Source organism: Myxocyprinus asiaticus, chromosome 18 (assembly GCF_019703515.2).
Source record: "Myxocyprinus asiaticus isolate MX2 ecotype Aquarium Trade chromosome 18, UBuf_Myxa_2, whole genome shotgun sequence".
Taxonomy (NCBI): Eukaryota; Metazoa; Chordata; class Actinopteri; order Cypriniformes; family Catostomidae; genus Myxocyprinus; species Myxocyprinus asiaticus.
This window is the reverse complement of record NC_059361.1, coordinates 16,655,065-16,679,552: the sequence shown is the minus strand read 5'-3', so window position 1 is coordinate 16,679,552 and position 24,488 is coordinate 16,655,065. Positions and strand designations below refer to the sequence as shown.

Here is a 24,488-nt window from a genome sequence, read left to right as displayed (position 1 = left end):
ACTCAACTCACATTCAGACAACTCAAAATACAGGCTCATTTATTTACCAATGTTTCGGCTATCAGCCTTTTTAAAGGTCCGATATCTTTCCTATCAAATCTGGTTGCAGGATTTTAAGGGGAAAATGATCTTTCTGAAATCTCCATTAAACACTGTAAAAATTGAATTGGTTGACCTTACTTACATTTTTTAAGGCAATTGGTTTGCATGCTTTTTCTAAGTAAACATACTCATTCAGCTCAAGTAAAGTGATTAAAGTATCATAGTTTTTATTTAAACTGACTTCATACAAATCACAACTATCAAGCTACAACAAAACAATATTCATAAGAATTTAAACATATATATACATATATATATATATATATATATATATATATATATATATATATATATATATATATATATATATATATATTTTTTTTAATAACAGTTATTATGCTTCTAGAAAAGTTCCCTTGTTTTGACCAAACATAATTTATTCAAGTGCAATTTTGTACTTGATCATTTTGAGTATGTATAACTAATATATATATATATATATATATATATATATATATATATATATATATATATATATATATATATACACACACACATTTTAGATAACTAGTATTTACAGTGAATTAAAAAATTAATTTCCCTCTCTTTTAACTCTCCACCCTGTAATAAAGTCATAGCTGCAAATGTTACCCCAAAGATCTATTTCTTGATCTACCCCATACCAATTACCAAACATCCATACCATACTTTTCTGCTGACCTCTTGCGCTTTCAGACCCCTTAATCGCTTTCATAACACCCACCTCCCATCGCATTATTTCCTCCAGCCTGCACTCAAATGTGTGCGCAAAAAAGAGAGAAGCGAATATACGCCTCGTGCAGAGATCAGAATCATTGGCGCCTCCGTAATGAGAATGAGCCAAAAAAAGCGCGCGTGAGAGAATAAGAGTGCGCGCGCTGCACAGAGCGGAGACTGGAGAGGTCCTTCCCGCGCTCCTTGATTTCATGCATCAAAATTTTATAATTAATTAAATGTTTACAGTCAAGAACTGTTTAGAAAAAATTAACAAATCCCTTGTCATTCTTCTGCATTTAAATTCCTGAAGAAGAGGGACTTATAATAGACATGTTATATGGAGTGCAGTGACACCTGCATTCTGAAGCGCACATCATCTTTCCTTATTCGTCATACCGAAAGGAATTCGCTTCTTAATGCGGTGTTTACCCGATATCAACTACAATGGCGGAGCTAGAAGTTTTGAGAAATATCAGTTTTGAGAGGGGTGAGTCATACATTACGCTGTAGTAATATCACGCGCATAATTGCTTAATTATTGAGCTTTCTGGCATTTGAGCACGTTACTGTGTAATTGCGTTATTTTCACGCGCTAAATGCTATATTAACTCTACTATGGAGCAATTTAAGATGAGTGATGTTCTTAATGTGTTTTTCTTTTTGTGCTGAGGCTTGGGTTTGTGCAATCATGACTTTTCAAGTGTTGTGAGGCAGCAGGAGAGGCTTTTATCTGTAAGGAGCTGTCCATGGTTCTACATGGGAATGCCGTTTTACTCAGTGGGAGTGGGGACAAGTAGCGCTTGAAAACACAAATTTACAGGCTGAAGCTAATTGAATGTTTGACAGCTGTTTTGCTCCCCAGCTGTGAAGCAGCCAAATGTTCTGATATGTAACTGAGATTATGATACAAATTGTAGAAAAAATGATATCAGGTAGCCTATTTTGGGACAATAGAAAAATCACACAGCCTGGGGTTTTTACTCCCTCCAAAAGACCTTGCTGTAGGGCGGTATTTGTTTATGTTAGCGGTTCAAGTAATTGTGACATTTGTCTCGCGCCCATAACGCATTGACCGCGGAAGCTTTGGCGCCAAACAGGTCCGTATGATACATGTCATATGCCTCAGTAGGATCCGCTCATCATGTTTCGGTGCGCTTTTGGCTGACTTGTGTCAGTGATAATGTTCTGCAGTTAACGTCTACTTTTGAATACTTTGACAGAGGAAATTATACTCCCATTTAATTATGTGTATTTTTACATATCATAATACAAAGAAAGATCATAAATGGGCAGCATAAATAGCCTATTAGGCCTAAATGTGAAAATCCTTTATCACTACAGCACTGATAAAAGCTCTCTGTATCTGTTTGTTCATTGCATCGCAGCTGAATGACCCTGTTGTTCGCCTTTATGGATCAAATGTCATGTCAACAGGTTGCTCTCTTACCCTTTGTCTGTATTTGTGTGTATGTGTGACTGCCGTGACTGTTTGGTAGTCTCCCACAAAGAAGAAATAGGTCTCCCATGTAAATATGGAGTTACCTCTCAGATAATGATTCATCACAATGTTCCATTTCTGTCAGAGCTCAGTCACCTAAATGTTTCCTTTCCTTTCCATTCCTCACCGTTTCTTTCCTTGTCTGAGTGCCTATTAATTGAATTTTGTACATTTTAAGAGACCCATTAAAGGAATAGTTCACCCAAAAATGAAAATTCTCCCATCACTCACTCACTTTCACTCACTCACTCTCATGCCATCCCAGATGTGTATGACTTTCTGTCTACTGTTGAACACAAATTAAGATTTTTAGAAGAATATTTCAGCTCTGTAGGTCCATACAATGCACTCACTCCAAGAAGCACTAAAGTGGAGATTGACTGAGCTGGGAAGATAATTTATTGTACAAATGTACTAAAATATTGATTTGTTTCTCACCAACACTTATAAAATCACTTCTGAAGACATTGATTTAACCACTAGAGTCATATGGAGTACTTTTATGCTGACCTATGTGATATTTAGAGCTTCAAAATGTTGGCACCCATTCAATTGCATTGTATGGACCTTCATCAAAATTCTTAATTTGTGTTCTGCTGAAGAAAGAAAGTCATACACATCTGGGATAGCATAAGGGTATATATTCCTATATATTGGGCAAACTATTCATTTAACTTAGTCCAAAAGCATAAACTAAGAAGTTTTGTTGGCCCGTATTGGTGTCTCAACTAATTCTTCAAGAGTAGCAAGAGCAAGATAATGGATGTGACGTGTAGCATTGCCATAGGCCTTGTTAAGTCCTCAGCACACTATATCAAGGGGTTTTAGAGGAGTAACAGGATTTTGGTTTTAATAGCGATGATCTGTACCCTGCCCCAGTTATTATTAACATTTATTTGGCTCAGAAAACAGAAGTATTAAATAACAACCTAAATAGGAAGCATCGACTTCAGGAGGGGGAAAGGCCAAAACGATAAACATAAGAGAAGTGTGCCAAGCGGGAGTAAAACCGTAACTAAACTGTTCAAAGAAAACAACAGAAATGTACACTAACTCCCTGACTGGCCAAAAGCAGGAGAAAAGTGTAATAAAAACAGAAATGGCTCCCACCTCCCTACAGCTTCCATAGAAAAAAGTTAAACATGAACAACTGAGTAGTGTTTAAGATGTACAACAGGTTTAAACTTTGGAAAATCACTAAACAATAGTAAATAAAAGGAAACAATAAATAAATCACGTTTAGGCTACAACAAGCTTAAAAGTTGGAGTCACCATCAACAGTAGTTAAAGTAATAATAACTGAAAGCTTCAACTAAGCTTTCCAGCTACACAACACAACACACCACGACACGACACGACACGACACGACACGACACGACACGACACGACACGACACGACACACTGAGCTGGGACAGCACAAAGAACACCACTCTGGAGAACTCTCTGAAGGAAAGGTTCTCACTCTCTGTGAATTTCCCCTCTGCTTTTAAGCTGCCTCTTTCCTGATTATTGAGCAGGCTCAGCTGGGAGCAATCAACTCCTGGGAGGAGCAGAAGAGGAAAAAGAGGGAGAAAACTCAGGGAAAATACACACCATAGTAACTCGAATCATAATTCCTAGACAATATCCACAACAAGTGACAGTGACAAATAGACACAATAACAACAATAAAAATAAATACGTCCCTGGACGTAACAGCCTTTATGACCACCCACTCTGTATGACCTAATAGTCTTCAGTTGTACAACAGCCACCATAAGAGCCAGTCTGGAGGCAGATTTCCATTCAGTGCATATCCATGGCCATTTTTCTGAAGTGAGAGAGATTAGACAGTTCACAGGGGTACCTGTTTTTGTTCTGTGAGATATCAGTATCAGCTCTGCTCCATACTTGTGCTGGGTAAAGGGAAATGGCAAAGGGGAGGGGCTTCCCCAATCAACCCAATACCATCCTGAACATCTCCCCTAACACCAGCCTGCCTAACAGTGCTTCTTTGATGTCAATACTAGGAGAACATCAACTGTCATAGCAGCAGCCATGCATATATTATGATTCTATACAGTTATTTTTGCTCTGATGGATTGTGGGTGCTCAGTGGGGTTCCTGTTGAAAGCGTAGTGATACACTATGAGTGATGGCAGTAATGTCATCATTTTTTCTAATTAAGACAGAGAGGCAGTGATAAGTGGATTCCCCATTTGATGCGTGGATGTTGGGGATGTTCTGTTCTCTCAAGGGAGCTCTGCGAAAAGCTAGTTTCCACCATGCAGGAACAACAGGGTGCTATCACTGGTCTTTTATTATTTTTAGCTGCCATGTTTTGCCACATATTTTCCCATTTTCCCACAAGACACCTCCAGATTTTCTGCATACCCAGAAAGAAGGTTTTCAAATTAATAATAGAAGTAGACAAATGAAAATTTCAGTCCAATATATAGTAATTTGGCAGTGTGTAGTAGATACACTGCTCACTTTGCCAATTGTCAGTAACTCCAGACAGTCTTAAATTAATAAGGGAATACCAAAGGTAAGACTCTGTGTTTGCTGCTGATCAATAGCGCTGGATGATCTCTCATTTTTATGAAATATACATGATGTTCAGATGACCATTTTTAATAAACATAATGTTTGCCATGTCAAATGACCTGTTTGTCAACTGACTAATCTGACTGGTGAATTTGGCAACAGTAGGTCGAAAGTTCTGCTGCTGAAATCGGTCTGTGCTTACACAAATTCAGATCACTGACCTCTAGTACCCGAAGCTGGAAGCGTGGCTGGACGTTTGGACACATGTTAGCTAGAGATGCACCGATCCAATACGACGTTTTTAGATGGATCGTGTATCGGTCCAACGAGCCTGATCCAAATCGGATACTGTGTGTTAGTCATGTTCGTTCCTGTCAAGCTCCAAAAATGACATAAAAGAACCATAAAAACACCATTGAAGTAGTTAATATGACTCGTGCATTTTATTCAAAGCCACTTGAAGATGTGCGATAGCTCTGTGAATCACAAAAGGCTGTGTTTAATAAGTAAATATATAATATGCAAGTGCAGCGCCAGCGCTATTGAATGGTGCTGCTCTGTTTACACACACACTCGTGGCTATTTTTAGCCTTCACACGTTGTGGAACATTTGAGCGCTACTCACGAACAACATCTCAGATGTAGATGCTCAATAGTTCGGTTCACTTATAATATGCATTTAGAACGGTGCCGGAGGTGCATTTTACCAGAATTTGAATAAGACGTGAATTAAACTACTGTGAACTTGCCTACAAACAGACACATACAGGACTTCCTGGAGAGTTCAGAATGTCAAAATAAAAGCCAGAGGGTTTTAAAGTTAAAGGTGCATGATTGAAAAATATTACTGTTGTATTTAAAATTCAAAAAGTCAATAATAATAATAATAATAATGTATTATTATTATTATTATTATTATTTGTTTACAAATTATAACAATATTTAAGTTTAATGGGTTCCAAAAAATAACTGTGAATGAAAAGTGGACTGATATCTTACAACTAAATTGAACAAAAAAAGAGATCTGAATCCTTTAAAGTCCAGATACAAGTTGAATGTTTTTTTACTGAACACTTAGACTGGAATTACTGTTAATTTTGCTGCAGCATTATCCATTAGACTAGTTAACAATAAAGCTTTTCTTAATAGTTTGTACATTTATATTGAAATAATGTGTAGTTAGAGGTTTGCGTTTCTTTACATATAATTAGCATCACTCAGTGAGGTATAGATATTCTAAACTGATTATGAAAAAACAACACTGGTGTCGGATCGGTATCAGCCGTTACTGAGATTTCAGGTATCAGAATTGGATCGGAAGAGAAAAAGTGGTATCGGTGCATCCCTAGTGTTAGCTCCATTTTCTGGGTGAAATGTCCACAGAGTGGCGCCAAAAGTGACTTGTATTATGACTTGTAGTCGTAAATGATGTAATAGGAATGCATATTTTATTAACTCTACCCTCTAACCCAATCCCCAACCTTAAACCTAACCGTCAATGGAGTAAAAAGATCATTTTAAAGTGAAAATGCAACCTCAAAATCACACTTAGCATTGTTTATGTGAACGTGATGACTTCCTGGTTCCTATGGGACCAGAACCCGAGTCTCAGTGGTTGCTCACTCAACCCACTATCGGTAGCGCTAGAGAGAAATGTCTTCACATTTTGGAATTATTTTTATTAGTGAATAAAAAATTAACGAAATAATTGGCCTAATTGTGTCTAAAGTTATTCGATATTTCAATAGCTTCTTGCCCACAAAACTGTTGCATAAAAGCAATATCACACTGTGCTCTTGTACTGAATGTCAGCATGGCTTTGACCTGCAGCTCTCTTGCTTGTGAGGTACTGCTAAATGTAAAGAGATTAGCAGCAAATTTAAGGCCCCGATATACTTCCGGAGAAGTTCTTCTCCATTCTTCTACAGGGGTAAGAAGAGTTTGAAACAGCCGAGCAACAGTATACTGTTTGCAAACATTCAGACACCACTGTTGGAGGTGTTTAGAAGTACGTTTAAATATGAGGACGCTCAAGACTACATGTCAAACTTTAACTAATGTGACATTAAAATGTGTTATCTAGTACTTCATGACTCATTCTATGAGAAGAATTCACATGAGGTCAGTGAAAAAAGCTGTTTTAACCACTCGCTGATAATTTAAAGTAATATATACAGAATGCAGTAGATAATGTTTAATTTGTCTCATTTAGACTCTGAATTCGTCAAGCTATTGAGCTAACTCACTATATGTGGCCATAATATGCACCGATTACACTCTGTTATTGTAATTTATGATAGCACTGATACTACTGCAAAGATTGGTGTGTAAAAGACTGTTAATGTGCAGAATACAGATAAAAGAATGATGATAAGAGAGCCATATCTTACTTTGGGCAGATGTGTGAATGGCTTTCGCTGCTGATGGCACATGGGTGAATGGGCACTTATGGGAAAGTATCTGAGTAGATTTGATTCCTTTTGTAGACTAATGGTCTTGGAAAATGTCTCTATGGGAATGGTCATACAGATGTAGGTAAATTTGCACCAGCTCGCTAATTACTCTACACACCGTTGTGTTCATAATGATTGATCTTGACTGACTGAACAACGTATATAGATTTAGCTGACAGCCTCAAAGTAGTTCGAGCTCCAGGTCACACCTACTGATGACATGGACCAATGGCAGTAAGAAGGTGTTTAGCAACCGATAAGAAGTTTGCCCCCGCGAGCTGTTATGAACCACCGAATTGAACTCAAAAACATCATCTTTTCGAAATGACGTCACACCTGTTCGGCCTTCGATTTCGTATGAAGTATATCAGGCCTTTATTTACATAGCAAGGGCAGCAGATATACTTATCCAACCATGGAGGGCAGAGCACCCAGAGTTTGTTAAAGAACAGCAAACAATTTTTTTTTTACCCTTTACCCTTTTCTAACCTCAAAAGCATCTTTGGAGCCAGGAGAGTTTAAATGCCACATTATGAGCCATCTGCCTACTGCATCTGAGATGGACATCTTCCTGCATCTGACCAGTGGTCAGAACCCATAGGTCAAGAAGCAGTGTGATGGACAGATAGAATTTCATATCTGGATGAATTCATCTTCATTCTAGCATGTGTAGTCTTAGCGGCACAGAAGAGAGGAAGTAGAGCAGGAGAAAACGAGGACACAGAGAACTTTGAGTTTACGTTAGAAAAAAGGATTCAAATGGCAACTTCCGTGACTAAATGATTCATGATGGATGTTCAACTGATATCACAAGGAATGAAGGAGCTTTCAATTAATTAGTGGTTCCCCCTCCATTTCCACTCTCAAGATCCATAAGCACAATTCACAGCATAGGACCTCAGAGAGATCCACCCACACTGACTAGTTAAATCCCTCCTCTTAGGTACTATCTAAAAGAGTTCACTTTCGATCTGTGTTTTTAAAGCTACATCTTTAACTGCATCCAGATCTCTGCCTGCATTGCCTTCTCCTTTAGACATGATGCAATTTCCTCTTTATTTTACGCTCCCCAAAACAGTTAATGTCCTTCTGTTCCTCTCCAGTGTCCAAGTATAAAAAGACCAGATCAGATTGTGTGCAGTCACACTCAGTTGTTCATTTGTTATGTCATACCATTAAGATTATCTGCTTTCTCTTCCATCTGTATTACTTATGCTGCTCACTTTGACCTTCCTGGACAAAAACACATCTGTTCAAAGCCCCATCATCATGCACATTTTCTCCACAACAATACATTAACTATTCTGTGGAAATCCCTGCTCGCATTTGCTTTCTGCAGTCACAAAGGTTCAAAGGCTCTGTGTGAATAGCTGTCGTGATAGAAGATATATGACCAAAGAGAGGGTGGAATGGTGGGTTCTGTGTAAAGAAGTGGGCGTTAGATGTGGACACTCAGAAGAATATGTGGCTCGCAGTCTCAAGGGAACTCAGCAAGTAAGAGTTCTTCAGGGATGCCGCTCAATCTCGAGCGGCCAATTTTGTGTTTTGACGGCAAGGGACCCTTCTTTGTGACGTCGGAGCACTCGGCCATGGCCAACGTGGCATCTCTTTTGGCACGCAGGTTCTATCATGTTGGAGGCAGTGTGGCAGTGCCACAAAAGTGCCGTTTGGCATATTTAGGTGAGAAATTTCTTGTCAGAGCAAGTTTTGTGCTTATTTCTTTGCAGTGTGTTTGTGTTTATGCATGTACTTCTCTGCCGTTCTTTCCAGGTGAAATGCAATTTGAGAAAGCTTGTGTTTAGTGTGAACAACAAGCCTATGGCAATATTCATTTTTATAATAAAAAGGGAGGTGATGCATATTGACTGTACTTCACCGGGTCTTTTTTGACCCGAACAAAATGGTTGTTTGTGATTTTCTCTAAAACAGAAGGGTTAATGGCTTTCTCACTTCAAGTTAAGCTAAAAAAAACTAACCACCTATTCCCTGGTCTGAGACCTAAAATTAGCTTGCATATTCATTAAACTGACATTTTTACCAGCATATTGCATCAGATATGAGATGCAATTGAAAAAGGAAAAAAGGATGCTCAGGCCATTATCACCTCTCAAAAATAGTGGATGAGATCTTCTCACAGCCCAAGTGAGAATGTGAGCTTTATGGGATGCATAAACCATTTTCGCTGCCAGGTATTCTACCTGACTGGCTAGATTTGTGTGAAACTTAAAGTGTTTTATGAAACAGATGGCTCAAAATGCAGCGTTCTACTACAATCGTTAAAACAAACAAAAGTGTTTGGGCTATTTTAAGCCTGAAAGAGGTCTCGTTATGTGATGAAAGGGTGCCTGGCTCTTAGAAACAGCAGAGTATTCCCATAACATCCTCTTTAAATGCTGTTTTTGTTCCTGCGTGTTGGGTGAGTGCCCATTCACGTCTTTCCTGTTGTAGGTTGGTTTAATTAAGCATCAGTTTTGAGTACTGTGTAATGACTTGGAATCTGATGCGTGAAAAGAGTGAAAATAGAGTCGGAATTGAAGTGTTGTTAGAACAGGAGCACAGCTGCACTCTATTATCAGATATTTGAGTATTTGAGAGCAAAGAGCAAGCACAGATGTATTGTTGGGTACTTATAGCACAGACTGTACACATTACACAGTCTAATCTGCTTTACTGGTGTGTGTGACATGTTCCCAATCCAGATCCCTTTGCTTCACAATGCTCTGAGGCACTGTGAACACTATGACAGTTCTGCTAAACCATCTCGTTGACTTAGCTGTAGCGCAAATCTCCCTTGTGGATTGAGTCTTTTATCCTCTTCTGGTGGGATGGGTTTGGGACGCTGTGTGATTATTGCTGCTGCTATAATCTAACTTGATCTCTGATTATGATCTTTGTTGGAAAATGGTGCTTTGATGGTCTTGGTTATTATTAACTATTATTATATTTATTTATTTAGGGTAAGGCTTAACATGCATTAATAACACATAGAAACCAAAATATGGTATGTAGAAGTATAGTGCCATGCAAAAGTTTGGGCACCCCTGATCAAAATTTCTGTTGCTGTGAATAGCTAAGCGAGCAAAAGATGGCCTGATTTCCAAAAGGCTTAAAGTTAAAGATGACACATTTCTTTAATATTTGAAGCAATTGTACTTTTTTATATTAATCTTTTACAGTTTCAAAATAACAAAAAAGGAAAAGGGCCCGAAGCCCTTATCACACCCTAGTACCACAGCTTGTAAAGCTTTTCGTAGCCAGCTAAGTGTCTTTCAATTTTTGTTTGGGGGATTTTCGCCCATTCTTCCTTGCAAAAGTCTTCTAGTTCTATGAGATTCTTGGGCTGTCTTGCATGCACTGCTCTTCTGAGGTCTATCCACAGATTTTCGATGATGTTTAGGTTGGGGGACTGTGAGGGCCATGGCAAAACCTTCAGCTTGCTTCTCTTGAGGTAGTCCATTGTGGATTTTGAGGTGTGTTTAGGATCATTATCCTGTTGTAGAAGCAATCCTCTTTTCATCTTCAGCTTTTTTATAGGTGGTGTGATGTTTGCTTCCAGAATTTGCTGGTATTTAATTTAATCCATTCTTACCTCTACCAGTGAAATGTTCCCCTGTGCCACTGGCATCAACACAAGTCCAAAGCATGATAGATCCACTGTGCTTAACAGTTGGAGAGGTGTTCTTTTAATGAAATTCTGCACCCTTTTTTCTCCAAACATACCTTTGCTCATTGCGGCCAAAAAGTTATATTTTAACTTCATCAGTCCGCAGGACTTGTTTCCAAAATGCATCAGGCTTATTTAGATGTTCATTTGCAAACTTCTGACGCTGAAATTTGTGGTGAGGATGCAGGAAAGGTTTTCTTCTCATGACTCTTCCATGAAGGTCATATTTGTGCAGGTGTCGCTGCACAGTAGAACAGTACACCAATACTCTAGAGTCTGCTAAATCTTCCTTAAGGTCTTTTGCAGTCAAACAGGGGTTTTGATTTGCCTTTCTAGCAATCCTACGAGGAGTTCTCTCTGAAAGTTTTCTTGGTCTTCCAGACCTCAACTTGAACTCCACCATTCCTGTTAACTGCCATTTCTTAATTACATTACGAACTGAGGAAACGGCTACCTGAAAATGATTTGCTATCTTCTTATAGCCTTCTCCTACTTTGTGGGCATCAATTATTTTAATTTTCAGAGTGCTAGGCAGCTGCTTAGAGGAGCCCATGGCTGCTGATTGTTGGGACAAGATTTTAGGAGTCAGAGTATGTATAAAGCTTTGAAATTTGCATGACCTGGCCTTTCCAAATGATGATTGTAAATAATCCATAGCCCTAACAAGCTAATTAATGTCTGAGACTTTGGTAAAAGTTATCTGAGAGCTCAAATCTCTTGGGGTGTCCAAACTTTTGCATGGTGCTCCTTTCCTTTTTTTCACTCTAAAATTGTACAAAATAAAAATAATACACTAATATTGCTTAAAATGTTGAAAAGAATGTTTCATCTTTAACTTCATGCCTTTTGGAGATCAGTTCATCTTCTACTCACTTAACTATTCACAGCAACAGAAATTCTGACCAGGGGTGCCCAAACTTTTGCATGCCACTGTATATAACAAGATACAAAATAGGACTTAAACATGCAAAATGATGAGCAAGGCAACCCACAAAATAGTTATAATGCTTATATTTCAGTCCAATTGCTTGATCCATTCTAACACAGATGGCACTGCCACCATGAAATCATCCCAATTCCCCCGATAGGATCGAAGATGACATTCAGTGGCGATTTGAAGTTTGGTTTGGTGTGCCACAGTCGCACTGTGGAGAAGGTGTTTTTCAACCACTTATGTCGAGAATCTTTTGACTGAGTGGGGTACCGGCAATATCTTGATTGCAATTTACAAACCAGTTTTCTAACTATTGTTCGACTGATATTGGTTTATCAGTGGTCAACAGATAAGGAGTTTTTTTCAGTGGAAATACTGCTGCTGGTATCTAGACAACATGGCAGATGGCTGATAAAATGCTGATATATAATATGAAAGTAAATTTTGCACTATGCGACCAAAAAGCATCTGTTATTAGCCACTGGCAAGTAAATATTAACATTTCACTTGCCAGTGATAGAGTTGTGTAGTGTCGAAGCACCGAGGCCCTTTTACTGAATAAAAAGCAGTTGACTAAGAAGCTGGATTCAGCCTCGTCTTTCCCTGCATGCTGTCATGTGCGCACAGGAAAAAGCACTTGTGTCTAATTCAGTTGAACTCCGAGCATCTCAGGGAACCGCACCGCGGATGTCACGAGCAGCTCTCTTGAGAGCGTGTGAAGATGAACCACTTCTCAAGCGCTCTGACGTCTACAGAGGCTTGCGCCAAACTCCTGCGAAAATATAAACAAGGTATAAACGTATTAATTTTGTGAACGCAAAGCGCTCCATTTTCACTTAACAGCCATGTAATGGCAAATGTCCGTGGTCATTGTGGGTTTATTCACGCAGTGTTAATAACACGCAGTGAGACAGGAGATGCCCTGCTCTATTTCTGTGGAGATGATAAAATGCAAGAAACAGAATCTCAAAGTCTTCCTTCACGAGAAATAAGGGCTTGTGGGTTAATCAGAGGGCCTTAAAATAATGTGTGAAAGTGAAGAATTAAATTTTTTGAAGCCTGAAAAGGAAATCATATACCTTATTTTATTATATGACCAAAGCTAAATTTGTATAAATGACTTTGTTGTGTGCATGAAGCACACATAGTGAGTTTGTATGGTAATTAATCGTCATGTTCGTGAAACACCTAAAACAGAGTGAATTAATCATCATAGCCCTAAAACAGGCAATTCATCGTCATAATCGCAATTATTTGTTTGACAATTAATTGTCAGCCAGATTTCACAATCGTGATCCCTAATTTTCATTATTAGGTTAGGTTCCTACCTTGTGAATTGTTTTGTTAAAAATGTGTACGAAATTTCAAACAGTGAAAACAGCTTGTATCATTATTAAAAATGCGATTTCATGACATCATATAAATTGATAGAATGTGACATTTTTAAATTTTTAAAAAGCTAAAATGTGATTCAAATCATAAAGCAAAATATCTTAAAAAAAAAATTACAATATACTATTGTAAGGGGGTTTAGAGGAAAGGAGGAGGCGAGAAGCGGCTTGATAACTTAAATAATAATTTATTAACCAAAAACCCAACCAAAAACACACAACTAAAAACACAGCACAGCTGTCTGTAATTCTCTCTCTCTCGAACTGTCGTCCCCGGCCGCCTTTATCCCTCGCGCGCCCCATCAGGCTGATTGGGGACCGGGTGTGTCTCATTCCAGCCCGGCCCCGCCCTCCTCAGCTCTACACTCCTCCCGGCGTTGCCTCAGGCCGGGGAGCCCCCGGCATGACGTACATCCCCCCCACCCTTCCTCTCCGGGTGGGGGGGCGTGCCTTATGCCCCAACTGCCGGCGGGTCCTCCCCGCCTTCCTCGACCTGGGAGGAGACAGGAGGGGAAAAAACAACACAAAATGGCGAGGGAAAGGCCAACACGGAGCGGCAGAGAGAGAGAGAGGAGAGAGAGAAAAAGAAACTCACCAGTTCTCTGATGCGCCGTCGCGTGGTCCTCGATCACTACTCCACCCTCTCAGGCGGACTGCAGCCGCTCCTCCCCGGGCGGACCGGAGTCAGACCTCCGACCCCCAGTGGACAGAACGCCCCTCCGTGTTCCCGGCGTCCCGTGGGGACTCTCCTCCGCACCTGGCAGCGGCCCTACCACTCCAGGCGGTCGGGGAGTTGCTTCCCTCCTCCCCCCTCGGACGGCGGTCTTCTCTCGACCCCTCCGCGTTCCCGGGGGACGGCAGGGCACTCCTCCGCCCCCGGCAGCGGCTCCCTCGCTCCAGGCGGTCGGGGAGTCCTGTCCCCACTCGCCTCGCGGACGGCGGCCGTTCCCCGCGTCCGGGTAGTCGGGCTACTCCGTCCCCCGTCGGATGGCAGCGGCGCTCCCCTGGGTGGACGGCAGTGTCGAGGACTCTGCGACGGGAATCCCTCCTCCTTCCCGGGTTTCGGCACCAGTGTAAGGGGGTTTAGAGGAAAGGAGGAGGCAAGAAGCGGCTTGACAACTTAAATAATAATTTATTAACCAAAAACCCAACCAAAAACACACAACTAAAAACACAGCACAGCTGTCTGTAATTCTCTCTCTCTCGAACTGTCGTCCCCGGCCGCCTTTATCCCTCGCGCGCCCCATCAGGCTGATTGGGGACCGGGTGTGTCTCATTCCAGCCCGGCCCCGCCCTCCTCAGCTCTACAACTATATTGCGTGAATATATATGAAGAGGCCCCCTCTCTCAGTTTGCTTAATATATTTTTTTGTTACATTATGCTTACATGTCGTCAAAAGTCTGCTGAGTAAAAACAAACATTTACTAGCCAATGACGATTCTTTCTCCAACCTGATCGTAGATTATGTCATACTTAAATGAGTAAACATAACATTAGTCAACATGAAATGCATTTGAAACATGTTTTCTTCTTTAATGTGACTCAATAAGCACTTTATTTGGAACACTATGGTCCTAATAAAGTGCCTGACATGATCTTCTGCTGTTGTAGTCAATGCGGTTCAAGGTTCGATGAGTTGTGCATTCTGAGATGCTATTCTGCTCACTACAATTGTACAGAGTGATTTTCTGAGTAACCGTAGTCTTTCTGTCAGCTCGAACCAGTCTGGCCATTCTCCGTTAACCTTTCTGATCAACAATCGTTTCCATCCGCAGAACTTACACTCACTGGATGTTTTTTATTTTTGGCACCCTTCTGAGTAAACTCTAGAGACTGTTGTGTGTGAAATTCCCAGGAGATTACAGAGCAGTTCGGCAGAACCATCCTCAGATTCAGAGAAAATTGAGCATAAAAAAAGGTAAAGTAACAACAAAATCCACACTTAAACCAAGGTACTTTGAAACTATTTTTTCAGTTACAGTGTTAGTGTAGTTATTGGGTTTTGCATTTGTTGGACTAGACTGTCAAGGCTGTCGGTAGATTTTTGAACACTTCTCTTAGCAGGCAGGGTAATGGATCTATGCCAATAAAAAAAAAGGTTACATATTGGCTGATTAATTGGCCTTGTCTTGCCCATATATCAGACTTGGGATATATAGGATTGGACCTAGTCTAGTCCATATATCGACGATCTTAGGACCATAATTCTTTTTAAAAACAGCTAGCTACAAATGCACCTCCAGAGCTGGCAATGCAGGACAGAATAGTTTGTTGAACCTGTGCGCAGGTGCTTAACTGCATAATACATGTTTCATTCTATGTTTTGTGTTTCTGCTCTGATGGTTCTGAATGCACCGTCCTTTGTTATTTAGGCATCACAGAGTCTGAGCCTCTACGACCCAATTATTCAGTGTTTGATATCTCCCTGTACTTCCCTTTACCAGCATACTTTGATCTTCTCTTTCGACTTACAGCCGCCGGTCTGATGAACACATTTAGTTCTCTAATGTCTCCAATATCTAAAAAGACACACACTCTCTCTCCTTATCCACTTTATTTACTCTTTCTGTCTTTCTCCCTGCTTTCATCCCTCCTTTCCCAGGTCAAAAGCAGGTAAATGCAGTGATGCTAATGTCCCATAAATGTAATTTTGTTCTGCTTTACTCTGCTTTACTCTGCTTTAGAGTGGTGATGGCTTAGTGGGCTGGCACATAACTGGTAATCAGGTTGCTGGTTGAATCCCCACAGCCACCACCATTGTGTCTATGAGCAAGGCACTTAACTCCAGGTTGCTCCAGGGGAATTGTCCCTGTAATAAGTGCACTGTAAGTTGCTTTGGATAAAAGCATCTGCCAAATGAATAAATGTAATGCTTTGCTCTTTTGCCAGAAATCTGAAGGTCCAAAAAGCAGATAAAAGCAGCATACAATTAATCCATAAGACTCCAGTGGTTAAATCAATATCTTCTAAAGCGATATGATAGGTGTAGGTAAGAAATGACCAATATTTATCTGCTTTTTGGACCTACAGATTTCTGGCCACCATTTACTTGCATTGAAAGGACCAACAGAGCTGAGATATTCTTCTAAAAATCTTAATTTGTTTTCAGCAGAAGAAAGAAAATCATACACCTCTGGGATGGCATGAGGGTAAATAATAAGATAATTTTCATTTTTGGGTGAACTATCCCTTTAAGAAAGTACATAAGGTCAACTTGGAATTCACTTTGACTTAAAACCATGATGCAGAGATGGAAATAAACTCAAACTGAATCTATACAGAAATAGGGAGAGAGCAGTTTATAATGGATATTTTTTTGTGAATTTAATATAAAGAAAAGCCTACACTTCCTTCCTTTCTTAAATAAAATATAATACATAAATATGTTGGACTCAATCAAGTTAGTTCTGCCCCAGTGTATATTTGAATGATGTCTCTTTTACTCATTATTATCAGGTCATGAAGTGGCAGGTGAGGCTGGGATGCTAGAGGAGAGGGTCTTGTCTCAATCTTCCCCTCAGGTGTTTGCACCTCTCTCTTTACAGCCTAATGAACATGCTGCTTCCCCTCCCTCAACTCCCTCGAAATCCGTGCCAAGGGCCCACTGAGCAGAGCATAGTAATCGGGCGTGAAGGTTTACTCAACACAAGACTAATTTGTTTCAAATGAGCTGGAGAGGCTTGTGATAATAACAATAATAGGACTCCAAAGAGGAGGATAAGATAGTTATACAGAGAGAAAAAAAGAGGGGAATGAGACAGTATGGGTGAAAAAAGGACACACAGAGAGAGAGAGAGAGAGAGAGTATGAGGGAGGCTAACCAAGAGACCCTTATTGAGTGTTAATTAGTCCTGACCACTCATTAAAATGAATTTCTTAATTTGGAGATATAATCGATGACCCTCAGTTGTAACGACAAGAGTGGGAGCATGTACTTGTGCACTGAACTTTCACCCTCCTGGGCATTCCTTCAGACCCTCCAGTTTGGCCCTTGGAAGCACCAATTAAGCTTCATGTTTTGGCATACTTAATCAAGTGGCATACATAATCATAGCTCTCACAAGTGCCCCTGTGGATGTTGATGTACCCTTAGTTCTGTTGTTTCCACATCTTTAAAATTCCAGTCACAATTGTTTGGGCACCTGGAATCACATGAGTCCATAACTAGAAGACACAGTCAAAGAAAATCTTAGAAAAAGAATCTGTTTGGAAACTTATAAGGAGCACACAAACAACATGTTTTTATATTGCCCACGAGTCTGCCTTTATCTGTGACATGAAAGTGTTAGTGTTATTTAATGTTGGTAAGCCACAAACTGTTTATCCAAAGTACAGCTTTGCTTATGAGAGAGAGGGTACTGTACCCTAGAGACGTTCTGATCCATGGTGTCAACATTGTACACAAACACTCACCAGGAGTTGGAAGCAAATCAGAAAAGCAAAGAAGGATAAATACTTTGTTTACATGTTGCATAAACATTTGCTAAAAGGTACAGAGTGCCTCTGGAGGAAATGATGAACTCTGTCCAAAAATCTAGTGAGCTGCCTTGCTTTTGTTAGCTTTAGTTTACAATTTTTTATCCATTCAGTCTTTGATGCTGACATACAAATTAAGTGTAAATAGCCATAGGTAAACATTAATCAGAGACATATAGAATAATCTAACAAAACTTTAAAATAATAAAATAACTCCATAATTGCCTTCATAGGAAACTGCCTTCTAAAGGCCCCGATACACTTCTGGAGAAGTTCTTCTTTGTTCTTCGTTCAGGGGTAAAAATAATTCTAAACAGCTGAGCAATGGTATACTGTTTGAGAACATTCAGACACCCACCACACCGCTGTGGGAGGCCTTTAAAAGTACATTTAAATATGAGGACGCTACATGTAAAACCTTAACTAATGTGACATTTAAATGTGGAAATCAATGACTTTATGCCTCATTCTATGAGTAGAGGTCAGTAAAAGAGGTTGTTTTAACCACTTGATGATTTAAAGTAATATATGCAGTAGAAAATCTTTAATTTGTCTTGTTTACATTCTGAATTCATGACGCTAATGCGCTAAAACGCTAGACGGGGCCATAATATGCACCTGTTACACTCTGTTATTGCAGTTTATGATGACACTGATACTACTGCAAAGATGAGTGCAGAATAAGAATAAAGACAAAAGAATATTGATAGGCATCTTACTTTGGGCAGATGCGTGAATGGCTTTCGCTGCAGATGGCACATGAGTGAATGGGAACTTTAGAGTATTTGAGTAGATTTTATTCCTTTTGTAGACTAAAAAAAAAGTCTCTAAGCAAACAATCGTACAGATGTAGGTAATTTTGCACCAGTTTGCTAATAACTCTGCAGGCCGATGTGTTCATGTTGACTGAACTTGACGGACTGAACAACATAAACAGTATTAGCTGTCGGCCTCAAGGTAGGTGGAGCTCCATGTCACACCTACCGATGATGTGGACCAATGGCAGTAAAAAGGTGTTTAGCAGCCGGTAAGAATTTTTTCCTAAAAATTCGCCCATTTGATCGCAAAACTTTTTTTGTTCTAAGTATATTGGGGTCTTCAGGCAGCATCCTAATAGAAACATGACTTCATAAATGACAGATTTGGAACACTCTGCATAAGCAACAGAGATTTAACTTGACGATTTCAGTAGTTTGATTTTAGCATGTTGCTAAGCTAATGATGCAAAAGTAACAAGCATATAAATGCATAGCACACACAAAAACATCCCCTTGCTTCTGTATATAACAGATTTGTATTTGTGTATTGTACGTATATATACAATATATATATATATATATATATATATATATATATATATATATATATATATATATATATATATATATATATTGTATATATACGTACAATACACAAATACAAATCTGTTATATACAGAAGCAAGGGGATGTTTTTGTGTGTGCTATTTTTATATTAATTATAATATATATATATATATATATATATATATATATATATATATATATATATATATATATATATATATATTGTCCTAATGTGTATTTCCATATATATTTTATTTTCTATTCACTTTTATTTTTATTCTATATTTTTATTATAATCTCTGTCTTCTGTCACCAAGACAAATTCTTTGTATGTGTTAGCATACTTGGCAATAAAGCTCATTCTGATTCTGCTTCTGAAATATTTGGTAAAATAGATTTTTTTTTAATTAGATATACTTTTTATCTGTACTTTTCAGCATTGATTGAAATACAGTATAAGTATTTTTCTAATCTGCATCTCGCTTGCCATTCTGCATTTACTATATTTTTGTCACTGAGCTCTGCGCAATGCATTTTGAGATTGCTTCCACTGCGAAGGTCACATTTGATGCTGCCTTAGAATTTCATCAAAATGAGTTGTCTTAGAAGGCAACATAATTAGGCTGCCAGACAATTATGTCTTTAACAGTATGGGGGCCCCCTGGCGAATCGGAGGCCCTAAGCAACTTGCTTAGTTTGCCTATAGAGCGCAACAGTGCCCGCCCACTTTTTTAGCCATCTGGGTTCCGGAAGTATTTTCCCCATTCATTTCTTCCATAGACTTTTAATAAAATCCTTCATAAATAGTTGTGAGCCATGATCCAAACCAACCAGCTCCAAGGTGAATTACATCACAAACTTTATTTTGAGGCAAAAAATATTTGAAAATTGGACATAAAGACAATGGTACAATGCTGTGTATCTACCGTCTTTCATGAGGGCACCAACTACAATCCCATGAAGCATTGCGAATGATGCCATTGCAACAAAATTATGGGAATATATAAAACTATTGATTTTAGTTTGTTGATTATAAGTATTGAAACAATATATTTTAAGTTTATCGTAAAAAATCCAGATATGTACAAATATATAAGTAGTTTAAGGGTGAAGGGAGACCGACTTGATTATGTCATTCTTAGTGCGTCATGGGAGCGCGCAGTCATTCCAAGGCACGTTTCGCGGGTTTCGTTGGCCGTGGTTCTCTGATTGGTGGATTTTTCTCTGCTGTACCATGGTCAGTGTAGTTGTTTTCCATGAATTCCGCTATCAAACGTGATTTTTAAACAATGAAGATAACACAGACGGATGGCTTCAGCCAAAGCATATACCATCGATGAACAACCTCGTAGCTCACGGTAGGTCTGTCTTTAAAGTTTTATAAGTTATCGTTGAAAATCAATTAGTCTATGGGACAGATGAATGGGATTTTTACTTCTGGAACCAGACTGTTGCGCTCTATAGGGAGGACTGACACTGCACATCGGGATTGTAATGCCTTAAAACGCTGCCAAGGTAAGCAGCTTTCAGTCTCTGTTCCCTTAAGCAGTTGCTTTCTGTTGCTCACGTCTGTATTGCAGCATGTGCTGCAAACTTTGGCTGAAAGTTATCTAAACCCTGTGGGAGGCGCAGACATACAGAGTGACCTGAGGGAGAGAGACAACCTAAGAGAGGGTTTATTTTAGAACAAACAGTGTCTTTCAGGGGAAAGTTGAAGCCACTGCTTTCATAAGAATAAAAATCAATAACGGTTTCTTTCTTCCACAGTAACACTCACAGAAAGGCTTCTACACACTTTTGTGTGTGAGTTTGTGAACAGTATAACATTATAAAGAGAGAGCCAGGGAGAGAGAAAGAGAGAAGTATGGGGAAAGTTTGTTCTGTGTATGCAGACACTTCTTGGACTGAAACCGCAGGGTTTTTGCTTCTGTGAATATATATTTCTACTTTTGCTGGATACTGTTTGACACTTTTCTCAAGAAGTTTCTCTGTTTTTTTACTTTCATAGTTATAAAAACGAGGAACAACAAAGGACTTAGTGGTGGAAAAAAGAAGATTTGGAATCTGGACAAGATGTTACAAAAGCAAAAAAGTTGATTAAAAGTATTTGAGTTAAAAAATGAGAAAACAAAACAAAACATGGAAACTAAGCTAGAGTAGGCCAGGCACTTAATAGGAGCACGTTATTAATATGCTTTGGAGAGTGACATGAATCTTTCAAAATAAGAATGGCTTGTTTAAAGAGAGGGAGATGATGTTCATTGAAACACTGTTGTGTAATGAAACAGCTGTGTGTACTTAAGAATCTCTTTCTCTGCTCCTCGTTTTTTCTGTATCTCTCTCTCCTACATGTCATAACCAGTTTCCAGTCCCAAGTAACTCTTCTGTCCTCGCTGTGAGTGAAAATCCTGCACAAGGTGACAACAGCAGCCAATCAGAATCAGAACATGTTTGATGCATAATGTACGGTGGAGGAGAATTCTGGACCAACGAGATTTCACAGTGGGCGTGACTACCCAGTGAAATGTGACAGAAATAGAAACGAATCAACTGACTAAACTGTCGCTTGTCGTGGCTAGTTCAGATTAACATGGAAGATATAGGATTTATCACTTCATCATGCCTGGCTAGGAAATGCCATTATTGTACCCACCCCACAAACATGTAGAGCATTTTCAAGCTTCGTCATTCAGTTAATGTGAGTTAAGAACACTCCAAAAATTAGGAAATATTATCAATTTAATGTGAGCCTGACAAAAGGCTATCCAGAATTCAGTTAAAGTGAGTTAAGAATGTTGATGTGAGTTAATTATGTGATTTCAGTTTCAGTGTTTTGTTTATAACTTACTTATAAATACTCTTGGTATTCTATCTGGTCAAACCATACTGAACCTCAACTGTAAAGAGAAAGTGAAAGAAAATAGTAAGAGATGGTTAGAGAGTGTTTCAAAGAGGGAGAATAGAAAGCACTGTATTTCATGGTCATGACAAATGTAATTGGATTGTGAATTGCGTCCAAATCTGTGAAGTGCTGATAGTGAAAGTGGGCCGGAGGTTTGGTCGGGACAGGAAGGGGATGCAGCCTCTCTCTCTATCTCGTTCTCTCTTTTTGGATGAGTGGATGAGTCAGTGGAGGGGAGAGAAGGTATAGAGGGTGGCAAAAAGGGATAATTATAGATTTGGATCAACGTACACCATGCTCTTTAATGTTTGGTCTCCATAATCTGGGTCAGATTCTTTAAAAAACAATGGGCTTCATTGTTTTTACCCATAGCCCCATTCCTAACATGGGTTCTCTGTAAGCATCTTAGCTCACAAACCTGGTGTCTATCCTGTGTGAATTGGAGCATACTGAGTTTGTCTTTTTCTAATGGCTGTGCCATACTGAATTTTGTCTTTCAATTAATTTCGGAACAGTTAATTCCACTTCATCATCATAAAAGGCAGTGAAAATTGGCACACGATGTCTGAGCCTGCTTCCATTGTGCTCAGCTAATCATCTAGCAGAGAAGTGTGCCGCGAGACTGTGTTAATGTGTGTGCATCTATGTGTTGACATCTCTCTGTGAGAATGAGATTAGATTTTAAATCCCTCTGAATTGTCCTGCCCATTATGTTAAACCCAGCTCCATTCGATCTATATCCTTCCCAGTATTACTGTTCACATGCTTACACTCCACAAGAAGTGGAATAGTTCATATGTTACATAATGACTGGTTTTTAGGAGAGTTTATGTAAATTATGTTGTTGAAATGATCAGGGAGTTCTCTAATGCTCAGAGGGTATTTTAAGAGCAAAAGTGGATTGTGTTCACACAGAGATACTTAAGCTATTGTTTAACAATCTTCTCCTGACTCCCTTCAAAGCACCTGAGCTGCCTCTGCTGTTAAATGGATAGTTCACCCCAAAGACCTCATACAACTCACCCTGATGTTGTTCCAAACCTATTTGACTTTCTTATGTGAAACAGAAGGAAAATAGGAATTGAAATGTTAAAGAAATAGTTCAACCAAAAATGAAACTTCTGTCATAATTTACTCACCCTCATGTAGTTCCAAACCTGTTTGAATTTCTTATGCATAACACAAAAGGTGATGCTTTAATGAATTTCCCGGTCTGCCTTTTTAATACAATGACATTGGATACATTGCCTCCACAGGTGGAAACTAACGAATTACAACTACTCTCGTTACAGTACTTGAGTACATTTTTCAAAATGTTCTACTTTTTTTAAGTATAATAAATAATAATACATTTAGTTTTAATTGAGTTGATTAAAAGTTGAAGTATTTAACTTCGCTACAGTTATTTTTCAACACAGTTTTTTGGGAAGAAAAAATCGGCAGGTTATAAGCATTAAATCTGTTTAGAAACTAAAACGCGCTGTGCATGACGGAAGCCCATAGGGCACAGCATCATGAGCACAGCAGTTTGCATAAACTGCCGCCGGTGTCCTCTCTTCTCTAGCTTCTCCAAGACTTTCTGCCCTGTCACTATACAAGAACTGTAATACTGTGATTTTCTGCGTATTTCATTTTATTCTGGAAAGGAGCCGTTCATTCAGGTACGAGGGAACCGTCTGAGCACGTTTAACCACTGATCAAACTAATTAACGGGGACTCGGACAAAAATGCCACAAAAATTGACAAAAATATCCCTGCAATTCAAAATTTGGGGGCACAAAATGCCCACGCAACGTGTTCCCATGTTTTATTAATAATATCTGAGATAGTTACAATTACATACATTGCGATCTTCTTTTGACTTTTCACTGATTTTTTTCCCACCGTCTGGTTCCTCGCACCATCGCTTGCACAGACAGGTTCTACGCTTCTAACAATCCGCATCAGTTCAGTATTGTACTCATACATTAAATTCCATTACCGTTCGCCCCTCTTGTTCAAAATAAACTGTCCTAGGTGGGTAACACTCTCACTCATGGTGCTGTACTGTACTTCCCTGCCTTGTGCTGCTGTTTATCTGTCTGAAAAGCCTCACCCGCTAGAGGCCAAAAGTGCACAAGGGATGGATGTTATATAAAGAAGGTATGAGAAATCACAAAACATAATGTAACCAAATGCTACAATTTACTTAATAATAATATCTCAATATGTTAAATAACCATAATGTTAAGACTTTATTATTACAACTGTAATACAGTAATACATATACAGAACAACTACTGTGTTTGAATTAATCATATCTCTCACTAAACACTGCGTGAAGTGTTTATTTTTGCCTTATTTTATTCAGTTGTAATATTGGAGTTGATAACAGTTTGCTTGATAATCTCGATCCATATCTGGATAATTGCTGCAATATCATAGAGGATAAATTTCCTCTATGATATTGCATTATATTAGTTTTGTACAGTATGTTAACTAGGGCTGGGCGATATGTAAAAAAATATTTTATCAATAAT

General features: G+C 39.0%; 1 protein-coding gene across 1 annotated transcript in view; it reads left to right on the top strand.

The window, feature by feature from the left end:
- Nucleotides 1–1,146: 1,146 nt before the first annotated feature.
- LOC127456374 (1-phosphatidylinositol 4,5-bisphosphate phosphodiesterase eta-1-like) overlaps nucleotides 1,147–24,488 on the top strand; it is a 95,553-nt gene continuing 72,211 nt past the window's right edge. Inside the window, exon 1 of the mRNA XM_051724827.1 lies at nucleotides 1,147–1,285. Within this exon, the coding sequence (XP_051580787.1) occupies nucleotides 1,243–1,285 (43 nt within the window). The 5' untranslated portion in view covers nucleotides 1,147–1,242. The remainder of the gene's footprint in view (nucleotides 1,286–24,488) is intronic.